The sequence below is a fragment of the Rutidosis leptorrhynchoides genome, chromosome 11 (assembly GCF_046630445.1).
Source record: "Rutidosis leptorrhynchoides isolate AG116_Rl617_1_P2 chromosome 11, CSIRO_AGI_Rlap_v1, whole genome shotgun sequence".
Classification (NCBI taxonomy): Eukaryota; Viridiplantae; Streptophyta; class Magnoliopsida; order Asterales; family Asteraceae; genus Rutidosis; species Rutidosis leptorrhynchoides.
In genome coordinates, this window is record NC_092343.1 from 377,902,987 (window position 1) to 377,925,608 (window position 22,622).

The 22,622-nt window shown below is 32.9% G+C and overlaps 3 protein-coding genes across 4 annotated transcripts; 2 read left to right on the forward strand and 1 right to left on the reverse strand.

Annotated features, from left to right (window-relative positions):
- Positions 1 to 5,917: 5,917 nt before the first annotated feature.
- Positions 5,918 to 8,882, forward strand: LOC139877037 (uncharacterized). The gene is made up of 5 exons (XM_071864440.1): positions 5,918 to 6,225; positions 6,612 to 6,712; positions 7,550 to 7,663; positions 7,785 to 7,886; positions 8,560 to 8,882. Exons 1-5 carry the CDS (start codon positions 5,985 to 5,987, stop codon positions 8,728 to 8,730), a joined length of 729 nt encoding a protein of 242 aa, XP_071720541.1. The 5' UTR covers positions 5,918 to 5,984; the 3' UTR covers positions 8,731 to 8,882.
- Positions 8,883 to 12,298: 3,416 nt separating this feature from the next.
- On the forward strand, positions 12,299 to 14,168 carry LOC139877868 (S-adenosylmethionine synthase 3-like). The gene is made up of 2 exons (XM_071865267.1): positions 12,299 to 12,360; positions 12,850 to 14,168. The coding sequence occupies exon 2, from the start codon at positions 12,852 to 12,854 to the stop codon at positions 14,022 to 14,024; it is 1,173 nt and encodes a 390-aa protein (XP_071721368.1). The 5' UTR covers positions 12,299 to 12,360; positions 12,850 to 12,851; the 3' UTR covers positions 14,025 to 14,168.
- A 280-nt stretch (positions 14,169 to 14,448) lies between these two features.
- Positions 14,449 to 21,657, reverse strand: LOC139877595 (thioredoxin-like 3-3). 2 transcript variants are annotated; one of them, XM_071865028.1, is made up of 4 exons: positions 21,590 to 21,657; positions 15,424 to 15,610; positions 15,297 to 15,322; positions 14,449 to 14,972 (listed from the first exon to the last, which is right to left on the reverse strand). In XM_071865028.1, exons 2-4 carry the CDS (start codon positions 15,565 to 15,567, stop codon positions 14,753 to 14,755), a joined length of 390 nt encoding a protein of 129 aa, XP_071721129.1. In that variant the 5' UTR covers positions 15,568 to 15,610; positions 21,590 to 21,657; the 3' UTR covers positions 14,449 to 14,752. The 2 variants fall into 2 exon arrangements, with proteins under 2 accessions (XP_071721129.1, XP_071721128.1); XM_071865027.1 differs by lacking the exon at positions 21,590 to 21,657 and having other exon boundaries at positions 14,450 to 14,972; positions 15,424 to 15,675.
- Between the last annotated feature and the right edge of the window lie 965 nt (positions 21,658 to 22,622).

The window sequence follows — 22,622 nt, forward strand, 5'->3', positions numbered from 1 at the left end:
TGCAAGATCTTAAGTGTGGGAAGGGGTTAAATTCTTTCGGAATTTTAAAAATTTTTGACTTGTACACTTGGTTACCATTAGAAATACTAGTAACGCAGTAGTTGTATTAGAATCTAGTGCTCTCTGATAATAAAGAACAGCCCTAGTCTTATATACTGACTACCCAATTCTAGTAAAATTCTCAAAATTTTCAATTAAATGAACTCAAAATCATGTTTATACATATTTATGAAGGATAAAACTAGGTGTTAACACCGAAATTATTGTTACCTCGGAAACGACATAAATTGAGAAACAAACCAAAATGTTAGAATTCATTTAAAATGGAATAGAGGACAATAAAAAGGAAAATAAAAGCCAAGTGTGGGAAAAATTACCAAGTTATTTAAAACATATATCACATATTTTTGTGCAAATAACTGAAGATACTCTTGCTTTGGACTAATTTAAACAGTTTTACCCGATTTACTGTAATATATTTGAAAGAAAGATGGATCTACACGATGAATCAATTCCATCATTAAAAGGAAGTAAAGTCTTCCGAAAAAGACACGCGCTTCTTGATTTAGGTCATGAAGTTGTCGTCCAGACCAGCTGTAGGTTGACGAAAAATCTAGAAAAGTCATCTCTAAAATCAGCAGGAAATCCACAGACCTCAGCATCAAACAGGGCCGCCAAGTGGTCAGACTTATCCTAACCATGAGAGGATCTGTCTCGTACAATGGGGAGGCCGCCGTGCAAATTAGCTGGATAAGACTAATGAATCAGATCCCCAGAAAAGGATAATCTCCTTAAAAAGCAAAAATCAGCTTTTAAGCCTGATATTACTCAGTCCTAGAGATTGATTTTAAAGATTGAGAATTACAAACTCATGGAATTCGATGATATCTAAACTCGAGCTTGAACGAGAAAATATTTTGATCAAAATTACAAACCGATTTGTTTTCTGAAAACCCATTTTCAATGCGTTCATTACTATTGAACGTAAAATCCTAGGATTTCACCTGGAATTCATTAGGTCACCTGAACCAAATCGGATGTCAACCGTAAGAACGGTGGTTGCATAGCATGGTCGAAGACAGGACCTTGTGCCAAACCGAGAAAATTATAAGGGTGAGCTTTACTATTACTCCTACCAAGGATAGTAATTGCATCCGACACGTTATAGACCATAATTAAAAGCATGTCAGGGGACATTGCCTTAACAGTTGCTTGTTCAACGCTTTCCTTTACAACCGGACGGTAGTTTACCGAAAGGTAATATACGGAGCAAGTATACTGGACGTGTTGCTTTTCCAATACAAGGATAGCAAGTGGGTGACACAAAACCACAAGTTTTGAGCTAAAATTTTCAAATATGAAACCCACCAAACCCACAAAAATAATTTGCAAACACCGGTGAATGGTTATTCCGGAAAACTTATCTAGGGTAAAAGCTAGATTTAATTTTCAAAAGATCAAATGTTTTCATAAAGATCCAATTTCCTTAAGGATCTAAATTTTTATAGTCATGTGGGACTGTAAACCACATCGTTACTACCATTGTTCATACCGCCGTATAAAAATCACTGATGTACAAAGTGTGAAGAATAAAGAAGTGATTTTATTATTTTTATTTCAAGACTATATTGCTTGAGGACAAACAACGCTCAAGTGTGGGAATATTTGATAATGCTAAAAACGAACATATATTTCATAGCATTATCCCTCAAGGAAGACAAGCTTTTAGTTGCAATTGTTCTATTTACAAGTGATATTCGTTTAAATAATAAAAGGTGAAGACAAAAGACAGATTCGACAAATTGAAGACGCAAACGACCAAAAAGCTCAAAAGTACAAAATACAATCAAATTGGTTCCAATTATTGATAAGAAACGTCTCAAAATTACAAGAGTACAAGACGCAAAACGCAAAGTACAAGATATTAAATTATACGCAAGGACGTTCGAAAATCCGGAACCGGGACCAAAGTCAACTCTCAACGCGCGACGCAACAGAGCTAAAATTACAAGTCAACGGAGTACAAGAATATAATATAATATATATATATATATATAATTATATTTAATTATATATATTATATTATATAATAAATAAATAAGCAGCCCACGTTTTTAAAGACTTTTGAGCTCTCCCAGCTGGCCATGCGATCGCATGGCCTGGAAGAACAAAAACCATGCGATCGCATGGCCCTGAAATCCAGGCCTGGTCCTATAAATTCGCGTGTTTTGGCTCAGTTTATATATCATATATCCATCTCTCTATCTATACGTAAATATATTTATATTTATATTATAATTTTAATTTTAATTTTAATTTTAATTTTAATTCTAATAATAAGGGTATGTTAGCAAATGTTGTAAGGGTGTAAGTCGAAATTCTGTCCGTGTAACGCTACGCTATTTTTAATCACTGTAAGTTATGGTTAATGTTATTTTTAATTTAATGTCTCGTATCTAAGTTATTATTATGCTTATTTAATGCCGAAGTAATCATGATGTTAGGCTAAATATTAAAATTGGGTAATTGGGCTTTGTACCATAATTGGGGTTTGGACAAAAGAACGACACTTGTGAAAATTAGACTATGGGCTATTAATGGGCTTTATATTAACTAAATGATACCTCGTTAATTTAATATATAGACTTATAATTTGACGTATTTATATATAACCACATACGCTTGACTGGGTACGGTGGGCGGGATATCTATAAATACCAATAATTGTTCATTTTACCGGACACGTAACTGGATTAATAGTTAATAGACTTGTTGAAATAGGGGTGGATTACATTCAAGGTAATTGGTGTAATTGTTAACAAAGTAGTAAAACCTTGGTTTACACACAGTCGATAACCTGGTGTATTCATTAAACAAAGTATTAAGACCTTGTTATAATTCGAATCCCCAATTAGTTGGAATATTTGACTTCGAGAATAAGAATAATTTGGCGAAGGCTTTCGCACTTTATATTTATGACTGATAGACTATTATGGACAAATCCGTATGGACATATCGAATAATCCAGGACAAAGAACAATTAACCCATGGGAATAAACTAAAATCAACACGTCAAACATCATGATTATGGAAGTTTAAATAAGCATAATTCTTTTATTTTCATATTTAATTGCACTTTTAATTATCGTACTCTTTAATTATCGCAATTTTATTTTATCGCATTTTTATGTATCGCAATTTCATTATTGTTATTTATTTTACGCTTTAAATTAAGTCTTTTATTTATATTTTACATTAGGTTTTAACTGCGACTAAAGTTTTAAAATCGACAAACCGGTCATTAAACGGTAAAAACCCCCCTTTTTATAATAATAATATTACTTATATATATATATTTGTATTTTTATAAGTTAAACTAATATAGCGTTAAGCTTTGTTTAAAAGATTCCCTGTGGAACGAACCGGACTTACTAAAAACTACACTACTGTACGATTAGGTACACTGCCTATAAGTGTTGTAGCAAGGTTTAGGTATATCCATTCTATAAATAAATAAATATCTTGTGTAAAATTGTATCATATTTAATAGTATTTCGTTATAAAAATAATACTATTTCCTAGTACACCTCGCACACATCATTAGCAACGAAGTTTGGGCGAGATTGTACAACATCTTTGTTAAGAATTATAACCCGAACATTCTTAAACTAGAAACTTTTGAGAAATAGGAACTTTTCTCGAAAACCTTCACTGTCAATATAGTTGCTATATTAATAAACATACTTTATGTCAAGTTAGACATTAACTAATCAAACGTTATACCTCTAGGTTGATATCCAGATCACTTACTTGCTTTACTTTCCTTCTTGCGTGGAATACTTCAACCGCTATTTAAGGTGAATTTCATAGCCCCGTTTTTACATTTTTATGTTTTTACATTGGGGTGAGACACATACTTTATTTTAAATGCTTTGACATGCTAGACACAAGTACAAACTTATTATGCGACCAACATGAGTATTTTATTATGTTCATTTGAAACATACAAATCCCTGCTTTGTAATATCATTAATTGCTAGATGAATTAAAGTGGGAAACGGAATTATTATAGATAGCGCTATTGGGAGTAACGTCCCGCACTGTTGACCTCAGGTCAATTGGTGGTATAATAATGATCTCGACAATTACATATGTATTGTTACGGGGTAAAATCGTTTAGTTTTGATATTATACGCTCATGGCATACTCTTGATATACATGATATATCGACTTTATTTAAATCTTGTGGTCTAACAAACTTACTCAAAATTAAACCTATGTTATTCACTCAACCTCGTGTTGGCTTTTTAAGCATGTTTGTCTCAGGTAATTAGAAGCTGTTGATGTGCTGCTTTGATGATGATTGCTTGCTATGCTTGGAGTCTTCATGCATTACTTATCATTCCATTTAAAAACATTTAATGCTTTGTTCATTCAATAAAATGTAATGACTATTTATCTTCCGCTGCAAAAACTCAATAAAAGTTATATAAAACGTCTCATATAGAGTCGTTCTCGTTATACAATTGCTTGATTTGATATAATTAGTCACAAATACCCCCGGCCCTATTTGGGGATGTGACATGTTTGACGAACAGCAATCAAAGGGGATACCTCTGATTGCTACTTTGGTAATTCTAAAAAACTTATTCTTCCTATTAGCCAGTGGGATTACATCGGTAAATTCCAGTTCATTCAGGTTCGGTCCCATATTCATTTTTTTAAAGCTTTCTTCGTCACTACATTGCACGATGTAGCCATATGACCCCCATGCAGAAACATAATTAATGGCTATCATCCTACTCTTTAGCCATTTGAATAATTTGAGAGTTTTGATGGGTTTATTATCGACGATAAGAGCCGACCATTTTAACCGCTCACTAGTTTGTTGATTAGGGGACAAGACAATTCTGGGGTTCAGATTGTTCAGCTTTGATGGAATTTGTGTATTGCTATCCATTCGAGGGTTAATAAACATCTCTTTTTTAGCAAACCCAACGAAAATGAACCTACCGTTAATGAGTTTACCGTTCATTTCCTGGACCACATTACATGCATGTAATTGGTTTGCAAATTTGACGAAGGCAAAAGAACGATCTTGCTTCCATGAGATCCTTTCAATTGATCCGAACCTTTGCAAAGCGTTGTTGATTGTGTTTGAATTTGTAAATCTTGACAAACCGTCCAAAAAAACTGTCGATTTCTTTGGGAAAATTGGGTGTTTCGAGTTTTTGAAAGTATAGTGAGGGATTTGTTGTTTAATACGGATTGAATTAGGGAAAGAAGGTTTAAAGTTTTGTGAATTAGTTTGGTGATTTTTGGATGAAGGATGAATAAATTGGTCTGGATATTCATTAGACTCTTTATGAGCCATTTAGCTAAAATGGAAATTGGCTGATATGTGATTGATCAGGATGTATGGAAGGCCTTTAATGAAACCGCATTAAAGATTAGTGAATTTCTTTAGCAACAAATTAACCAAATTCTTTGAGACAAATGATCGAACAGTTGATATGCAACTCAAAAAAAGGAAGGTGTAAACCACACAAAGAGGAAGAGATCCATTAGGTGATTATCAGATGCAAAAGAGAATGGATTAAAGGCAGCAAAGAGTTGGATTGGGTCGGAAAAAGATGATCGGAATATTAAAAAGAGACGTTACCGGTGTAAACAAGGAAAAGGAGAAGTACAGTGTACGGAGAAACGTGATTGAGTCGGCTCGCATTGCGAAAAATTAACAGAACTGATATTTGATCACTAGTACGACTTAAATTCTTGATGCAACCAAAGTTGATTAATTTTGGGTCAATACTCGATAGATTCCATCTAATCCACGTGTCATCAATTGTGTGGTACGTGACAAACATTTGATTCTTTTTCAGTTTTTTTCCCGTTCATTCAGCATTTCATCCCCAAATTATCAAAATTTCTTATATCTTATAATTTTTGTGCCCTAATTTATAAAATTAAAATTAAAAACTAAAATGATTTCTTCATCATCTGCTCTATCATTTTCCACATTCGCATCCACTTCTCGATTAAACGACATCGTTCCTTCATCTTCATTATCATCCTCACACTCAATTCTTCATAAATTCACCGCTCGTTACCCGACCCGATCCGTTCCATTCACCGTCAAATCATCAAATTCAAATTCTTCCGGTAATTTCGCCGGAGATGATCCGTTCGGATTCTATCCTTGGCAGTCTTCCGGTGGAGATTACGGTATTATAGTAATTTACCTTCTTTTTACTGTTTTATGAATTTTGTTTTTTGGTGTATTTAATTTTATCGTGAATATAATTGATATTTTAGGGTATTTTAGTGCAATTTTGTAACTTATTATGTTAGCATAATTGTTGAATTAATGTTACACTTGATGATTACACTCTTAATTCTAAGTTTTTTTGTGTAAACATTTTAAATCCCAATTAGTATAGAAATCTGATTAATTAATTATTTAAGTGTTTGTTATTGCATCTTTAGACTGCTTATTAGCTCTTTAGTGTTTGTATACGATATAAAAAGAAAAAAAAATTATAAGCTAGTTGAAGGTACTTAAATAGTAAGTGTAAGCTGAAAGTAGTTAAGTTGACCTAATATGTTTACAGGTATTGAATGGGAACAACAGGAAACAATCACACTATTTACTTCTGATGGGCTTGTTCAAATTGGTGGATTAATGGTCCCTAAACGTGTCTCTTCGGCACAGGTGTGTTCACGATTGATTTTATTTTGTTAACACCGCTCTTATAATCATTATGACTAGAAAGCATTGCAGGAACGTAGTGTGAAAATTGTATTATATTAGTATATGCTAATTATCTTTTGAGTTTTCACATAATTATGCCAATTCTGCAACCTGTTGGCTTTAGTATGCTCTACTTATAACCGCCAAAACCAGTTTACTGGCACTATAGTGACTGTAAACATACGTACTTCAATTCTGTATCTTAGAAACTAAAGTAAAGGTTTCATCTTTTTTGGTTCCATGCACTCTATTTAGCTAACACCAACACCCTTTTATTAACTGTCCCACATTATAAAAGCGTTTTGCTTTAATTTGTTTCTTTTATAACGACGTCGTATGCACTATTGTTTTAGTTTGTTTTGGAGTGCATATATCTCAGCTTCTTTAAACGCAAATAAGCACCTTTAAGTGTTTGGATGGAGAAAACAGCATATGTTTATTTGTTTATTGTAGGCTAAAATAAGAACTTTTTTACAATCATCATGGAAGCTGCTCATTTTTAAAATCTTCAAATTAAGTATAAATAAGCTGGACATTTTTTGCAAGTTCCTTGACAAATTTCACAAGCTATGATGATAAAGCTTGTTTTGTATGCGTTAAATTTTGGCTACTTTTGATCCTTTTGCTTTGATTTTTTACCTATTTGTGCACCACCTGTTTGGCTCATTAGAATTTAGTGGAGTGTCAATTAATCATTTGAATACTTTTATTTCCAAAATACTTGTATTTCGAATTAAATACAAATAAAAGAAAAATGTAACTTGATGACGAATCTGAAAAAATCTTGTGGTTTGGAAGAAACAATCCAAGGTGAAGACTTCTCTAAAGTTACAACAATATAAGGAAAGCAATTACATGGATCCAGCTCAAGGCCTATGTTTAGGTGCACTCTTTGATATTGCTGCTACCAACGTAAATCTTCACTTTATATATATATTCTTTAATTAATAAAAGAAGTCTTCTTTTTCTTCTTTATTTTTATTAAATTTTGTTAATGTTTATGTGCTTGTAACTGTAATGTTTGTTGTTGCAGGGACTTGATATGGGTAGAAGACTTTGCATCATTGGGTTCTGTCGTTCAATTGAGATGTTGAGTGATGTTGTTGAGGATGCTGTTTTGGAACATGGTGGCGAGGTATATACGTATTCATTACCGTTTTGATACGGCCCAGTGTTGTAGAACTCGGAATTACTCGGCGAGTACTCGTTTTTTGCAACTCGAGGAGTACTCGACAAGATCTCGGTCAACAACTTGGATTAATCGGCAAATCAGTCAAAATCGGTTAAAACTCGGTCAAACTTGGTCAACATTCGAGTACTCCCCGAGTTGCCAAGTACTACCTAAAAAGTCCCGAACGAGTATTCCCCGTAGAAATTTTGCAACATTGGATACGGCTGATTTGTCATAAGACAAAGGCGTAATAATGTTTTTTTATAAATAAATAATTATATATAGGTTTCTGATAAATTTTTTTTTATAATTATGGTCTATTTATTAATTAATTTATCAACATATACTATGTAAGTCGGTGTTTTTTCAACAAATTTTTAAACGGGTTTGAGATTTTCGTTTACACCAGAACAAGACCAGACAAAAAGTCGACTTTTTACCGACGTTGATCGACTTTGACCCACTTTTGACCGTTGCCCGACTCGTTAAACGTTTTTCTTTGAATTTGGATGGGCTAGTCACCAAACCGTCGCATCGTCTGCCACAACCGCCGTTTGTAACCATGATGACTTGTCACAAGACAAAAACGAAATTATATATATATTTTTGTGTGTGTGTGTGTGTGTGTGTGTGTTAGGTGGTTGTAGCAGAAAAGGCTAGTAAAGGTGGTTTAAATGAAAAGCTAACAATGACGGTTGCGGTACCGCTACTTTGGGGGGTTCCACCTGCATCTGAATCGCTTCAGATTGCTGTTCGTTCTGGTGGAGGTATTGTCGACAAGGTCTTCTGGCAATGGAACTTTTGGTAGTGTAACTATATGTATTTAATCGTCTGTAAATAATTTAAATGGTTTTATAAAATAAAACCAATGATGTATGTATCATACCATTGATACTGAAAAGTGTATATCTAATTGTTTATGTGAATATCAAATTGAAGAACAAGTCGATTCTTGTTATTTTGTTTTACATTTAATCAAATTCATCTAATATATATATCCCTATCAGTTTATCTAATGTACAGTGGATCGAATATCAAAATCTGACTCAGCAGTATCAGCTACTTTCATATCTTGAAATTTTCATCTTTTTGTAGACCCATTTCCAAGCAGCCCATTGTCCCAAACGAGCTATTAAACCCAAAAAGCAAGAAAAATAGGTGACCCACATTTCGTTGAACCCATCCGAGCCGCCCTATTGAACTAAACGAGCTAGTAATTCGAGTTTTCGGGAGGACTAACTTATTTGGGACAGCGGAAGGAACGGATAGGTCACTTTAGTCCAATCCATTTGAGAGAAACATGTTCAGTAATAAAATGTACTTTCTCGGCATAAATGGGCGGGTGATAACATGAAATTCACTGCAGTTGAGCGCACCTTGTTCAGCGTATCAACTGGTTCCGCAGATATTTATTGGTGGAGGATACATTCTAGTCCACGACATCAGCGCTTTGAAATAAATTTAAAAGTAGTTTATAGGACTCGAATGAAATAGTTTATAGGACTCAATTGGGAGCATATATAGGACTTAAATGAAGTAGTATATATAGGATACATCAAGTCAAGTAGTTATTTAAATGTAAGACAATATTCATTTATAACCTTCTTCAAAAACAAGTAGTTTATAGGACTCAAATGGGAGTTTACCTCTGGTATTCTGTAAGAGATTCTCCGGGCAGCAGGGCAAGAATGAAAACATTTTTATAAGAAATGCATTTGTTTTCTTTTCTTTTTTATTAAAAAAATAAAAAAATAAAAAAAATTGGTGTCTCAGAACTTTACAAAGTAGTGGCATGGATCTTTAATTAATGAACATAGATGTATGTATGTAACTGAAAAACGCAAAACTGAAACGTGAAATTGAAAACCGAAACTAACACGCAAAACTAAAACGCATAACCGATAACGCGAAAGTGAAATGCGGAACACCAAACTGAGATGCGAAACCGAAACATGAAAATGAAACCAAAATTGAAACGCGTAAAACGAAATTGTAAACTGAAACACAAAACTTTGTAAAAAATATATTTTACTTTATAATTTTTTTTTTTTTTTTTTTTAAGCAAAGAATGACAATTCCATGAATGATAAGAACGTCAAAATTATAAGGAATTTAATTCTTTGAAATGATGTGAACCAGATTACTATAAAATGGAATTCAATTCCAAATCCATTTGAATCCTTTAGATTCTGTCAACCAAACATGATCTCAATCTCGCAAATGTGGAGTATTAGAGTGAACTGCGGATAGTCATTCCTGATCCAGATTTGGTTAAAAGGTTTGGAAAAGAAAAAGACTATCACTAAAGGGAAATTTATGTCTACTTTGTAGATATGATATACTTTGTATGTGAATTTATATCTACTTTGTAGGTTGACATCCTTAATCTTGATATAGACTTTGTTGCCGATGATGGATATCACTAAAAAGTTCACAACACTTTATGGCCAAAATCGTTACGGCATATATAAAGAGGGAAATTTCATGTTTTCAAAGGTTTTGGTGAAAACAATCGGTCAAGATCGTGAGGAAATTGTAGCTGAAATATCAAGAAGATTTAGTGCACAGAATTATCTAACGAAGTATTCAAGCTGAATGATTCTACTAAAGAATGGGAGAAAATAGATGATTTATTTAAGTGATCAAATGATTTTGGTCATTCTTTAGTTGTGTGCTTATTATCGATCCCATTGTGTGTTGATGCTGTGTACCTAACTTCACATACACAAAGGAACTTAAAAAATTATTCGAATAGAACAAGAAAAAATTACACGGATATCGACGTCGAATGTTCTCATTTGTCACCCACACAAGCGTTAGGAGGAAACCCAATTCACTATGATATTGACAATACCATCGAAGGTTGAAAAAAGGTTGGAAACTCCTTGTTTGGAGTGAGAATCGAACTTGGGTTAATAGTACGCAAGCCAAATTCGGTGGTATTGTCTCTATGGTTTATATCAGATTATTAGTATGGTGCGTACTTTATACAAAAATTAAAACGACCTCCACTAGAGTTTTTTCAAGTTGTCTTTTAACTAAGGGTCTGTTTATTTTCCAATTAATGATTTTTTTTATCTTAATTTAGTAAGTAAAATTGTTATTTCTTTGTTACTTAATCTAAAAATTAGTCTGTTATTAAAAGACATAGAATCAGACATTCATTTTCAAACAGATACACATAGAAACATAGGTAAATTTAGAAGGGGAAAAAAAAAACAAAACCGCCCCTAAAATGTACTATAAATGATTTGTTTAGATTAGATCTTGGGGAAAAAATGTTTGTTGTTTCAATCGTATGTACTTAAAAACGTGAAAGCAAATGAGACAAAAGAAGGATCAAAACATACTCCAATAATGAGGCTTTTTCTTTGATACTTTTCCCAGCTTTGACATTTACTTATTGAGATGGTCAAATCGTGCAACTCCTTTTTAAACATGAACCCTTTAAAATGTTTAGCTAAAGTTTTTTAATTTTTTTTTTATTAATATACCAATATCAATATTACATGTATAATAACACAAATGAATATTACTTACTAGTTTGACCACTTAAAAGCATATATTATTGCTCGCTTACTCCTCAGTCGCTCATATAAATCTGGTGCTCTTACTTCGTCTTTCTCTTAATAAGTCATTTAATTTGTGCTTTTTAATCCCGAGTTGCTATGGGGAACAAAGGAGTAAATACATTCGATTCCTCCAATAAATTTGTTTAGTCCGAACAGTATTCAATTTCAAGTCTTGTTTACCCATTCTAAACCGGAATGTTTAACTTAATCTCAAATCCGTCGTAAATAAATTCAATCTAAAATCTAAAACATAGTATCATTGTTTAAAAAATAAATCTAAATAAGATTTGATGTCGATATCACACCAAGCCAAACCAAATGTAACCAAATTTTGATCATAAATCTTGATCAAATGTGGATACGGTTTATAACTTTTGTTGGTGATAGTTTTAAATTTAGTGTAATGGTGGTTTAGGATCGAGTTCAATATAGTTATTTAAATTAGATTGTTAGATCTAATTAATTAGGCGTGCTACAAACTAACTTACTATGTATCTCAATTAAACCTTTTGATCTATATTTAAAAAAAATAAAAAAATTATAAATTTTCTTAATCTAAACCAAATAAGCCCATGACATGCACTTTGACCTAACCACGTCAAGATCATGTTAAAAGAAGTGTACACGAAGGTTGGTGAAAGGGTCCCACAAAGGAGGTTGGAAGGGGGTTGGTGAAATTGAGTAGTTGGTTTTCACAATGTACAATGTTTGCTCCACAATATACAACTTTATACTCCATACTCACCAAATGACTCGCAAACAAATCCCCTTAACATCCGCTCCTATAAATTAAAACATAACTCACTTCAAAACATGCGATCCATCCATCTTTCTCTCATTCTTCCCCAAATCTTGATCAATTAAAGGTATGATTCTGTTTTATTCTTCAATATCAAAATATAAATATGATTACAATTTTGTTGCTTTTATTGTTGTGTCTCCTATCTAAGTAAATATGTTCTTTAATGCTTCACAAACTATTGATATTGATGTTTTCAAACAATTATGTGTAGTACGATTTGAGAAATCTTAGGTAAGACAATGTTTGATAGTATCCTGATTTCCTCACAAGATGTCACATGTTCATACCTAACTAGGAGTCATAAACAGTAACGGATAACCTGATTAGACTACGTACATCCCAGCTAAAAATACTCGTCTCCGAATAACATAAACAGATAAAACCTTACAAATAATAGATAGCTTGGTCTAGTTTGTGTGGTGGTGGACTTAGTTCATGTGAAATTTGATCCAACTCTAATGTCATAAAAAGCTCTATTGTACCAAGAGGTTAAAATGTTATTCATGTGTTATCTATTTGTGCTAAAGCCTTTTTTTTCATTTATATGTTCTAGAGATGGAGACTTTCCTATTTACATCAGAATCAGTCAATGAAGGACACCCAGACAAACTATGTGACCAAGTTTCAGACGCGATCCTTGACGCTTGTTTAGAACAAGACCCCGAAAGCAAAGTCGCATGTGAGACATGTACGAAAACTAACATGGTTATGGTCTTTGGTGAGATCACTACTAAAGCTATAGTAAACTACGAGAAGATTGTTCGTGATACTTGTAGAGAAATTGGATTTGTATCGGCTGATGTCGGTCTTGATGCTGATAAATGTAACGTTTTGGTCAATATCGAGCAACAAAGCCCGGATATTGCTCAAGGTGTTCACGGACATTTGACTAAAAAGCCCGAAGAAATTGGTGCAGGTGACCAAGGTCATATGTTCGGTTATGCAACCGATGAAACACCCGAGCTTATGCCGTTAACTCATGTCTTAGCAACTAAGCTCGGTGCTAAGCTAACCGAAGTTAGAAAGAACAATACGTGCGCGTGGTTACGTCCTGATGGTAAGACACAGGTGACGGTTGAGTATCGTAATGATAACGGTGCTATGATCCCGATTAGGGTTCACACCGTTCTTATCTCGACACAACATGATGAGACCGTGACTAACGATCAAATCGCAAACGATTTAAAAGAACACGTGATCAAACCGGTCATCCCGGCAAAATATCTCGATAACAACACGATTTTCCATCTAAACCCTTCGGGTCGGTTTGTGATCGGTGGGCCCCACGGTGACGCGGGTCTCACCGGAAGGAAGATTATTATTGACACGTATGGCGGTTGGGGGGCCCACGGTGGTGGTGCGTTCTCCGGGAAGGATCCAACGAAGGTGGACCGGAGTGGTGCGTACATTGTTAGACAAGCGGCTAAGAGTATAGTGGCGTCGGGACTTGCACGTAGGTGTATCGTTCAAGTTTCGTATGCTATTGGTGTGGCTGAACCGTTATCCGTGTTTGTTGACACGTATAAAACGGGAACTATCCCGGATAAGGATATCCTTGTTCTGATTAAGGAGAATTTTGACTTTAGGCCAGGGATGATGTCGATTAATCTCGACTTGAAAAGGGGAGGTAATAAAAGGTATCAGAAGACGGCTGCTTATGGTCATTTCGGTCGTGAAGATCCCGATTTCACTTGGGAGACTGTTAAGGTTCTTAAACCGAAAGCTTGAATATCGTACGACACTTTTGGCGCTCGAATTAGAACTCAAACAAGCTAGTATGATGGGCATACAGTTTCCTAAATGTTGTGTTTTTACATTACAATTTGTTCTTTTTTCTTTTGTATGGATGGAAACGTGTAAGATTTCGATGAATCTATGTATTTGAGAAAAAGTCGATATCTAATGTAACAATTGAGAGAGTGTTTTTATTAGTATTTTTTGTGATATATATGTCATGAGCAAGGTTGCAAAACTAATTATTCAAGGAGTACTCGGTTAGGACTTTTAAGGGAGTAATCGACAACTAGATGATTAATTTAATCACAGATTAATCAGATTTAATTTTTTATACATTCAAATAATAAATTTCGAAAATACAACCATAAAAAAATAAATAAATAAAATAATAATAACATAACTGTCTAGAAACATAAACATAATCATTTATTTGTTTAAAAACTCTGAATTTTAGTTTAAATTCGACTAATTTTGACTTTGACCAATTTTGACTTTGACCGGCTAAATCTGAATTTGATCAACAAATCTAATTTTGACCCATTAAGCGACGCTGACCGATTAAATAAATAGATTTTGTAAAATTGGATTGTCTTGTTCTTAAAAATGATTTGTTCTTATAAAGGAGTAATCAGGGATTTTTACAACAGTGATCAAGAGAACATGAAAATGCCAACATTAGTGAAGTTAATAAATGAGATTGATCATACTTGACAATGTCTTTAAGAATGTAGCCACAAACGGTCGTGCAACCTTTCTTCGCCAGCACCAAACATGCAATCAACCCTTTCACCGCCTCTATAGAAGTGAAACGTAGGTGTGTACCGAATATGTTGAGTTGTTTCTGGGCATTCATCAATATCCGCATACACAAAAGAAAGCTTCGGGAACTTGTTGCTTAACTCCTTGAACGAAGGCATGATCTCGGCACAAGCACGACACCTGTAAATGACAAAACACAACGATATAATTATATAAACATTGACAATGAACATTAATAATGAACTTCTAAGTTAAAATGTTTATATGATATGTCTATTTCTTTACTCCAATATTCATCTTTGTATTTAAACAAACCCTACAGAATTTGCACTGTGCAGACTTAAAATTCATGTTAATCAAGCACCAGGATGCAAATAGCAAAGTCATAGTTCACTGAGGCATTTCATCGAACACCTTGTATTCAAAGTATAGTATCATCATCCCAAAATGAACAAATTTCAATTTCATGAATATATCTTAAAATAAGATGTAGAGTTGACATACCAAGATGCACCAAAGTTGATAACAGCCTGCAATTGTCAAATTATGGACAAAAAAAGCAAAAATTAGTGAACTTTATATATCAAATTAATGAAAAAAGAAAAACATAAGTGATAGTAAAGATGTATACAGGGGATTTTGAAGTTCTGATTTGATGATAAATGTCTGTTAGGTGTTCATCGGTGGACGCTGTTATTAGGTTACCGTGTTGCCCACTTATTTGATTTTGGTTTTGTGGTTTTGTTGCTTCCATGGCTGATTCTGTATTCTCCATCTTACAGTGACTTGACCCTTTCCACTTGATTATTTACCAGGAGCTTAATATAGTTCACTAATAGATAGATCAGATATGAATAAGATCACACCGTATTCACAATCGGGTCGGGTTTAGGTAATCCCAAAACTGAACCCGATTAGAAAAACTCGTCCCAAATCCGGATCCGAACCCGTCAAGTCACCATTTAGTTACTACTAGCGGGTAAACGGATGTTCCCACGGGTATTTGGGTCCCCATTTACCTATGAACTATTGGGTAAATGGGTTATTCCACGGGTATTCGAGTTTTTTTTCTGGTATACGAGTTGGATTATCAGGTATACGGGTCGGATTATCGGGTATACGGGCAGGGTATATGGATTCGGTATTTTTCAGGTATATGGGCCGGGTAATTGGGATTGTGTATAAAACCATCCCCGGACCCAGACTCGCGAAAAAATTAAAAACTATCCTCATATTCGACCCTAGACCCATTTTCCCGACCCAAACCCGGCTCAAATATATTGGGTCTCGAGTTTTCTCATCGGTACAGATTTTTTTGACATCCGTATTCACACATCTATATTCATTAAACATAACACTTTTATGTATAATTATTTATTTATTCATATTCATATTTATGTCTATATGTATCCATATTCACATTGTAACTTCCATCTCTTTTCTTGTTTACATCTTCATCATTTTTCCTTTGACTTTGATAATCACCAAATGGATCCCATCCTTTGTTTATGGCTTACACTTCCCTTTTTTTGAGTTGCACACCAACTATTCGATCATTTGTCTCAAAGAGTATGACAAACTCATTGGTCGAACATATTCACTACTCTTTAATGGTGATTCATTAAAGACCTCCCAAACATCCTGATCAAGTAACATTCACGTAATTCACTATTTTTGATCTCATGGCTCCTAAACTCTCTCACCCCTTCCATCCAACCTTCCCAAATTCCATCCCAATTAACACTAATTTCTCATATTCTCAAACTAACAATCGTTCAATCCCAAACCTACACAGAAATCAATCCTCATTTGCTGTTAAATCTTCCATTTTTTTGGGCAACTTATCCCGTTTCACTGATCTTAGTAACATTCAAAATTCCTTTAAAATTTTCGGATCGATTCTTGGTATTTCATGGAAAAAGGATCGCTCATATGCTTTTCTTAAATTTGAAACTATTTCCCAAGCCTCTAATGCTTTAACCTCAATGAATGGCGTTTTCATTAATGGTAGAAAACTTACAGTGGGATATGCAAAAAAGGATTTGAATGTTGAAATTCTTCCTAAAAACAATGTTAGTCCTCTTAACCCTAAATCCACTGCTACCACAGCTAATTTGCCTTCCATAAACCTTTCAAAGAATTTTGATACCTGCAAACGACTTCATCTTTCTGCATTAATCGTAGACAAAACTCCAATCACAGCCTCCAAACTTTTTATTTGGTTAAAAAGTCGTTTCATTGCTATTGAAGCAATTTCAGCGTGGGGTTTATTCGGTTACATCGTTCAATGTTCCGATGAAGATAGCTTCAAAAGAATGACAATGGGTCCAACCTTGAACGAGGTGGAATTTATTGACGTAATCCAGATGGTGCAACGTTTGAATAAGTACTCTCGTTTCGCTAAAGTGGCAATATCAGGTATTCCATTTAAATATTGTAGCCCTAATTGTACCATTGTAGTTGCTGAGCACTTTGGCAGAGTTGTGCATATCAATAGTGTATCGTATAATCTTAAAAGAGCGGATGTAGTCTTTGCTTTAATCGAAGTTTACAGCCGGGCCCAATCGAAAAGATGGTTACAGCCAACATTGGCGAATTGGAAACTTGCAATTTATGGGTTGAAGAGATTAATTACAATGAAGAAATGGAGATGGTTGACGTTGAGTCCATCGTAGAATATAATTCTTGGCTAAAAGTATTTTTGGAAGCTGAGGAGAAATTAAAAATAAAGTCTCCAAATGTTTTTTCCGGTCATGAAACGTTTGATAAGTCACCGGAAAAGATATCGGAACAGTTGCCGAAGGAAGGAGAAATCTTGGAAAATTTGAATTTCCAAACTCCTATAAAGAAAAATATTACCGTTGTTGTGCATAACTCTTTAGAAAAGGTAACCAAGGCTGTCCAATCCCAAAAAGATAAGTGTTGTGGGTCCTCTGGTATTGCAGATGAGATCAAAAAAACATTGTTCAAATCTTGTGACAGTGATTCTTCAGAGACAAAATAAACATCTTTGTTCAACCACTTTCGGCAGCAGTTCCCAAAACATTCCATGTTTCACCTGTTAATTTAAAAGAGAATGACTTTCCTACCCTCCAAAAATCTTCATCAATAAACCCTTTATCTTCTCTCCATGTTCCTACAAAAACTCCTGTTCTAATAAACTCCTCTCCTATCCATCCTAAAAAATCCTACGCTTCCAAACTCATAGATGATCAAGTTCCCAAACCTGCAACAGACGATCAATGCCTAAATTCCTCTTGCCGAAAATCTTGTGAAGAAATTAAAAACAGGAACTTTCAGTCAGGTTCTAAAGAAGTTTTTCTTCAACCACTTGTGGCTCCAAAAAACAGTGGCAAAAGCAAGAAGTCAAGTTGGATCGATGAGGTCCCCAATATCTCCGATATATTCGATACCTCTAGCGAAATTAACCATGTTGTTGGACAATCTTCTTGCAATATCAGGTATAACAGAAACCAACAGTTTGGTTCAACAAAACTATCGTATAAAGAAGAGATGTATAAATTTGGTGTTTTTATGGAAAACATGACCCCTGACAGTACGCCTTCTAAACCTTCCAAACAACGAGGCACGCCTAATAAAATATCAAAACAATAATATTTTGTTTAGCTTCTCAATCGCTAGTTGCCATATCGAACCTTCATTCTTCTAATCCGGGTGTCGGTTTGAAGAAAACAATTGTTAAAAACAAAAGTTGGGTTGTTGAAATACCTATTCGTGGAGATTACTTTGTTACAACTGCGAATCAATCACTAGGTTGTACATGATTCGTCTCAACATGTATCTTTTCCAAGCTCATTCAATTAGGATCAATGTAATTTTGTTCATAGAAGAATTAAAGATTTTCAATTTTCTTCTGAATAGCTTGGCTTTCGAAGAAATTAATCAATTTCGTGACTCCTTTGAGATTTCGAGCAGCTTTTCACGAGTGTCTGATTCGTTCCATACCACTTTTCTCTGTTTTTTCTTTTCAATTCGGCCTAATTCTCAGCTTTTAATCAAATTGATTTCACTTGCCTCGCCTTTGTCAGGCTCCAATTCGATCCTTCGATTATTGTTCCCAATTTCTCTCAAGATTTTATTACGTTTAGTCTTTTCAATTGGGGATGAACTCTCGTCAATTTCAATGCCGCTTCGTTCTTACTTCTGTTGTTACTTGGGCTTCTGTGCCCAGTTTGTTGGACTTCCAATATGGGGCTTTTTTGTCTCATGTGGGCTTTCAAGTGGACTTCTTTTTTTGGGAGTTTCGGTCAGCTATCCAGCGGGCCTGGTTTTAGAGTGGGCTCTTAATCCCACACATGGTTGGTTTTAGCCTTTCCAATTTAGGAGTTTAATTAGTTTGTTATATGTTTTCTTTCAATTTCTGTCAATTCTTTTAAGCTCAAAAGGCCTCTCGCATTGTAATTTTTGTCATCTTCATTGTTCTGATGAAGTTTATTTAATATAATTCTCTTTTCGCCGAAAAAAAATATCTATATCACATTGATTAGTTTGATTAAGAAATATACATTAAATTATTAAGTTATATATTTTTTTCAACTAAATACTATTAAAAGTTATATGACTCAGAGTCAACAGAAAATGCCTATTTATTAGCGATTTGACTATCTCTTAAAGCATAAATTGAACTTCAGAAAAGTTTAAAATCCATAGGAATTTGATTCTACCATTTTTATGGTCTCACACGTTTTTTTTTTTTTTTTTTTTTTTTTTTTAATATAACCTACTCATTAGCCGGATGTTCATTCGGAAGCAATCTCTCTATCCATAGAACATTGAGAGTGAAGAGTTTATTTACTTTTGGGGGTGTTTCGCTCTGGTTGGAGAAATGATTTCTCTTTATTCTAGGATAGAGTAAAGATTGTCTATATCTTACCTACCTTATACCCCACTTTTGTGGAATTGGATTTTGTTGTTCTTGTTGTACTATTAAAAGTTATAGTTTGTTATAATTTATTACTTAAAAATAAGTAATAACGTATATAACATCTATGCTCTTAAATTCTTAATCACCTAATTGACTAGTCCGTCACAACTTATGTGTATATATATACATATATATAACTGATTACAACATAAACACCATACATATTATAATATGATCATATTCAGATTTACGCTGATCGAAACTACAATTAAAGAGAAGTATTACATTATTAAGAAATCGAAATAATATAAATTTAATACAATAAAAAAGTAAAAGAAATATATATATATATATATATATATATATATATATATATATATATATATATATATATATATATATATATATATATATATATATATATAGAAATGTGATCATGTGAGAATGTTCTCACCTTAATTTTTGGTGAGAATAAATATCAGCCACAAGTTTTTGAAAATAAATTAAATTGAAGCCTTAAATATAGGAAGAAAATAAATTAATGTGATAAATAAGTTAACCGAATAAGAATAAGACGATGCAAATGCACGTATCTTTGCTCAACCTTAATTCTTTCTTCAATTCCATAACTAAATTACATAAATGGATACATGTTAAGAATTAGTGTAAGCATCCAATAAGAACTGATGATGCATCCTTGTTGACACCTATAAATTTTGCATACATTGAGTTGTTTATTATTGTATTCAAATTCGTTTATATGTACTATGCATCCTTTTAATAAGAAAAGATATTGGTATGTATCTCTAGTTCTTTCCACCATGACTCCATGCATCGATGTTAAGGTATATGTATGTATTCATCCCTGCATTTTAAACTGATGCAACCTTTGTTTAAAACAACAATTAATATTAGCAGAATCATTGGATGCACGAATGAAACGATTGAAGAAATATAGTAACTGACAGAAATTTGAGATGAAAAAAATGAAATCTTTTAGGGATGTTAATAAAAAAAATACATCTTTATCCTTTAATAGTTTTGATTGAAATCAAAGTGTTATCCAATACTGTTTGAGATTTTCAAAAAAGTTGAATCATGTTGAAATATATTAATTAAATGTGTTAACGGTTATTAATATGAAATGTGTTTAAGCCACTTTTTTAGGAGAGATTAATTTAAATTACTCATGTAACTTTTGTTTGTTAATAAATGAGTGGTTCACAAATGTTCTCACCAATTTTAAAAATCATGTTCTCACTATATATATATATATATATATATATATATAGTTAATGAAATATTATATATAACTTAGAATAGTTATGATTAATAAATTTATATTTGCATATTCTATCTTTATATATTTAAGAATTTCGGCTGAAATCAGGTTTATCTATATTTTACAAATTGTCATCAATATCTGATCCGATAAACATCAATATCCATATCCACTATTATCCATTTAGATCATCTATACCTGCTTTAAACGGATCAAACGGATATCCATCGGATCGAATGTCAATTGTCATCCTTAATTTACGTAGTTAATTTACTTAGTTTAAGTAAGCTTAAGATAATATTTAATATATTTATTTATTAAGATATTAAAAATAACTTTTAGAAAAAGAAATCAGTTGAAGTATCTTTTAAAACAAACTCTAGTCACATAAGAACCCTCTATATAAGTATTTATCATGTTTTTTTAATATTGTCTTTTTAGTGAGTTCACATTTATGAGATTTCAACTACTATTTCGCCAAATACTTATAAATTCGACAATATAGTGTAGTTTTGCTAAATACATTCAACATTTCCATGGGCAAATACTAAAATGGTAATTAAAAAATAAAAAATTATAAGACTTTTATGCTACGAAAAGAAGCGAGCAAAGAGAGCATAAAGAACTTACTTGTAAAATAAGGTGAATTTCACAATCTTTTCACATTGTTAAAAGACACCATTGCTTTCGGGGAGGATCAACTCCACCCAACATTGGTGTAAAACGCATGCAAAACGAGCAAAATGTAGTTGTTAGTCTTTAATGGTTCAGAATCGGAGATAGAATATTAAGTTAGCGGGTCGATTTATTTATAAATTATAGCAAAAAAAATATAAATATAAATATTGTACTGTATGTTATAATAACATATTATAGTTTTCATTTGTAATCCGTTTATTTTAAATCTAAAGTATGTTATCAAAAAACAATTCTAATTTCCATTCATTTCTTTTGTTTCTATCACTTTCTTTTTAGTGAAAAGAAAACTGAAAAAGAGCTTATAAGGTACACCCTTTTTGTTTCATTTCATATCATATCATTTCAAATTTTCTTTTATATTCGTTTTATATTCTTTTATTTTATTTTCGTTTCATTTTCTCTTTAGAAAACGGCTCACAAATGGATCACAATTTTTTATTTTTTATCGTTTCCTTTGTATCATTAATAAACCTTCATTTACTATTGTAGTAATATGTTTTAAATAATAGAAATATGTTTGAAATTTAATGAAAGTTGTAAAAGATAAATAAACCGTTAAAGAATGTTGAAAGTGAGAACGAATTTTATTTTCATAATTTGTATAGTAAGATATTATAATTCATTAGTTGAATTTTTAAAAGAAATTTATATTTGAAGATAATGTCTGGGCTAATAAAATATAGAGTTGCTTGACTGCTCATAAAAACTAATTACGTTCAGTCGTTGACTATTGAGTTGATGTGACATCGCTCCAAATCCATATGGACGAACACGTCATTCATCGATTTTATTGCGAGGTATTTGACCTCTATATGATACGTTTTGTAAACATTGCATTCTTTTAAAAAGGCACACCATAAATGAATATTTAAATCAAATGTTTTCGATATCTGATGATTTCTACATATAGACAATCACCGTAATATAATAGTTTACAATAATACTTCTGTTGACAATGCAGTCA

Bases quoted from the DNA above. Each gene is read 5' to 3' on its own strand.
- LOC139877595 (XM_071865028.1), bottom strand. From the start codon at position 15,567: ATGGAGAATACAGAATCAGCCATGGAAGCAACAAAACCACAAAACCAA. The intron at 15,323-15,423 runs GTATACATCTTT...TGACAATTGCAG, and splicing joins TCAGAACTTCAAAATCCCCT to GCTGTTATCAACTTTGGTGC. The intron at 14,973-15,296 runs GTATGTCAACTC...TGTCATTTACAG, and splicing joins ATCAACTTTGGTGCATCTTG to GTGTCGTGCTTGTGCCGAGA.
- LOC139877868 (XM_071865267.1), top strand. From the start codon at position 12,852: ATGGAGACTTTCCTATTTACATCAGAATCAGTCAATGAAGGACACCCA.
- LOC139877037 (XM_071864440.1), top strand. From the start codon at position 5,985: ATGATTTCTTCATCATCTGCTCTATCATTTTCCACATTCGCATCCACT. The intron at 6,226-6,611 runs GTATTATAGTAA...ATATGTTTACAG, and splicing joins GTCTTCCGGTGGAGATTACG to GTATTGAATGGGAACAACAG. The intron at 7,887-8,559 runs GTATATACGTAT...TGTGTGTGTTAG, and splicing joins TTTTGGAACATGGTGGCGAG to GTGGTTGTAGCAGAAAAGGC.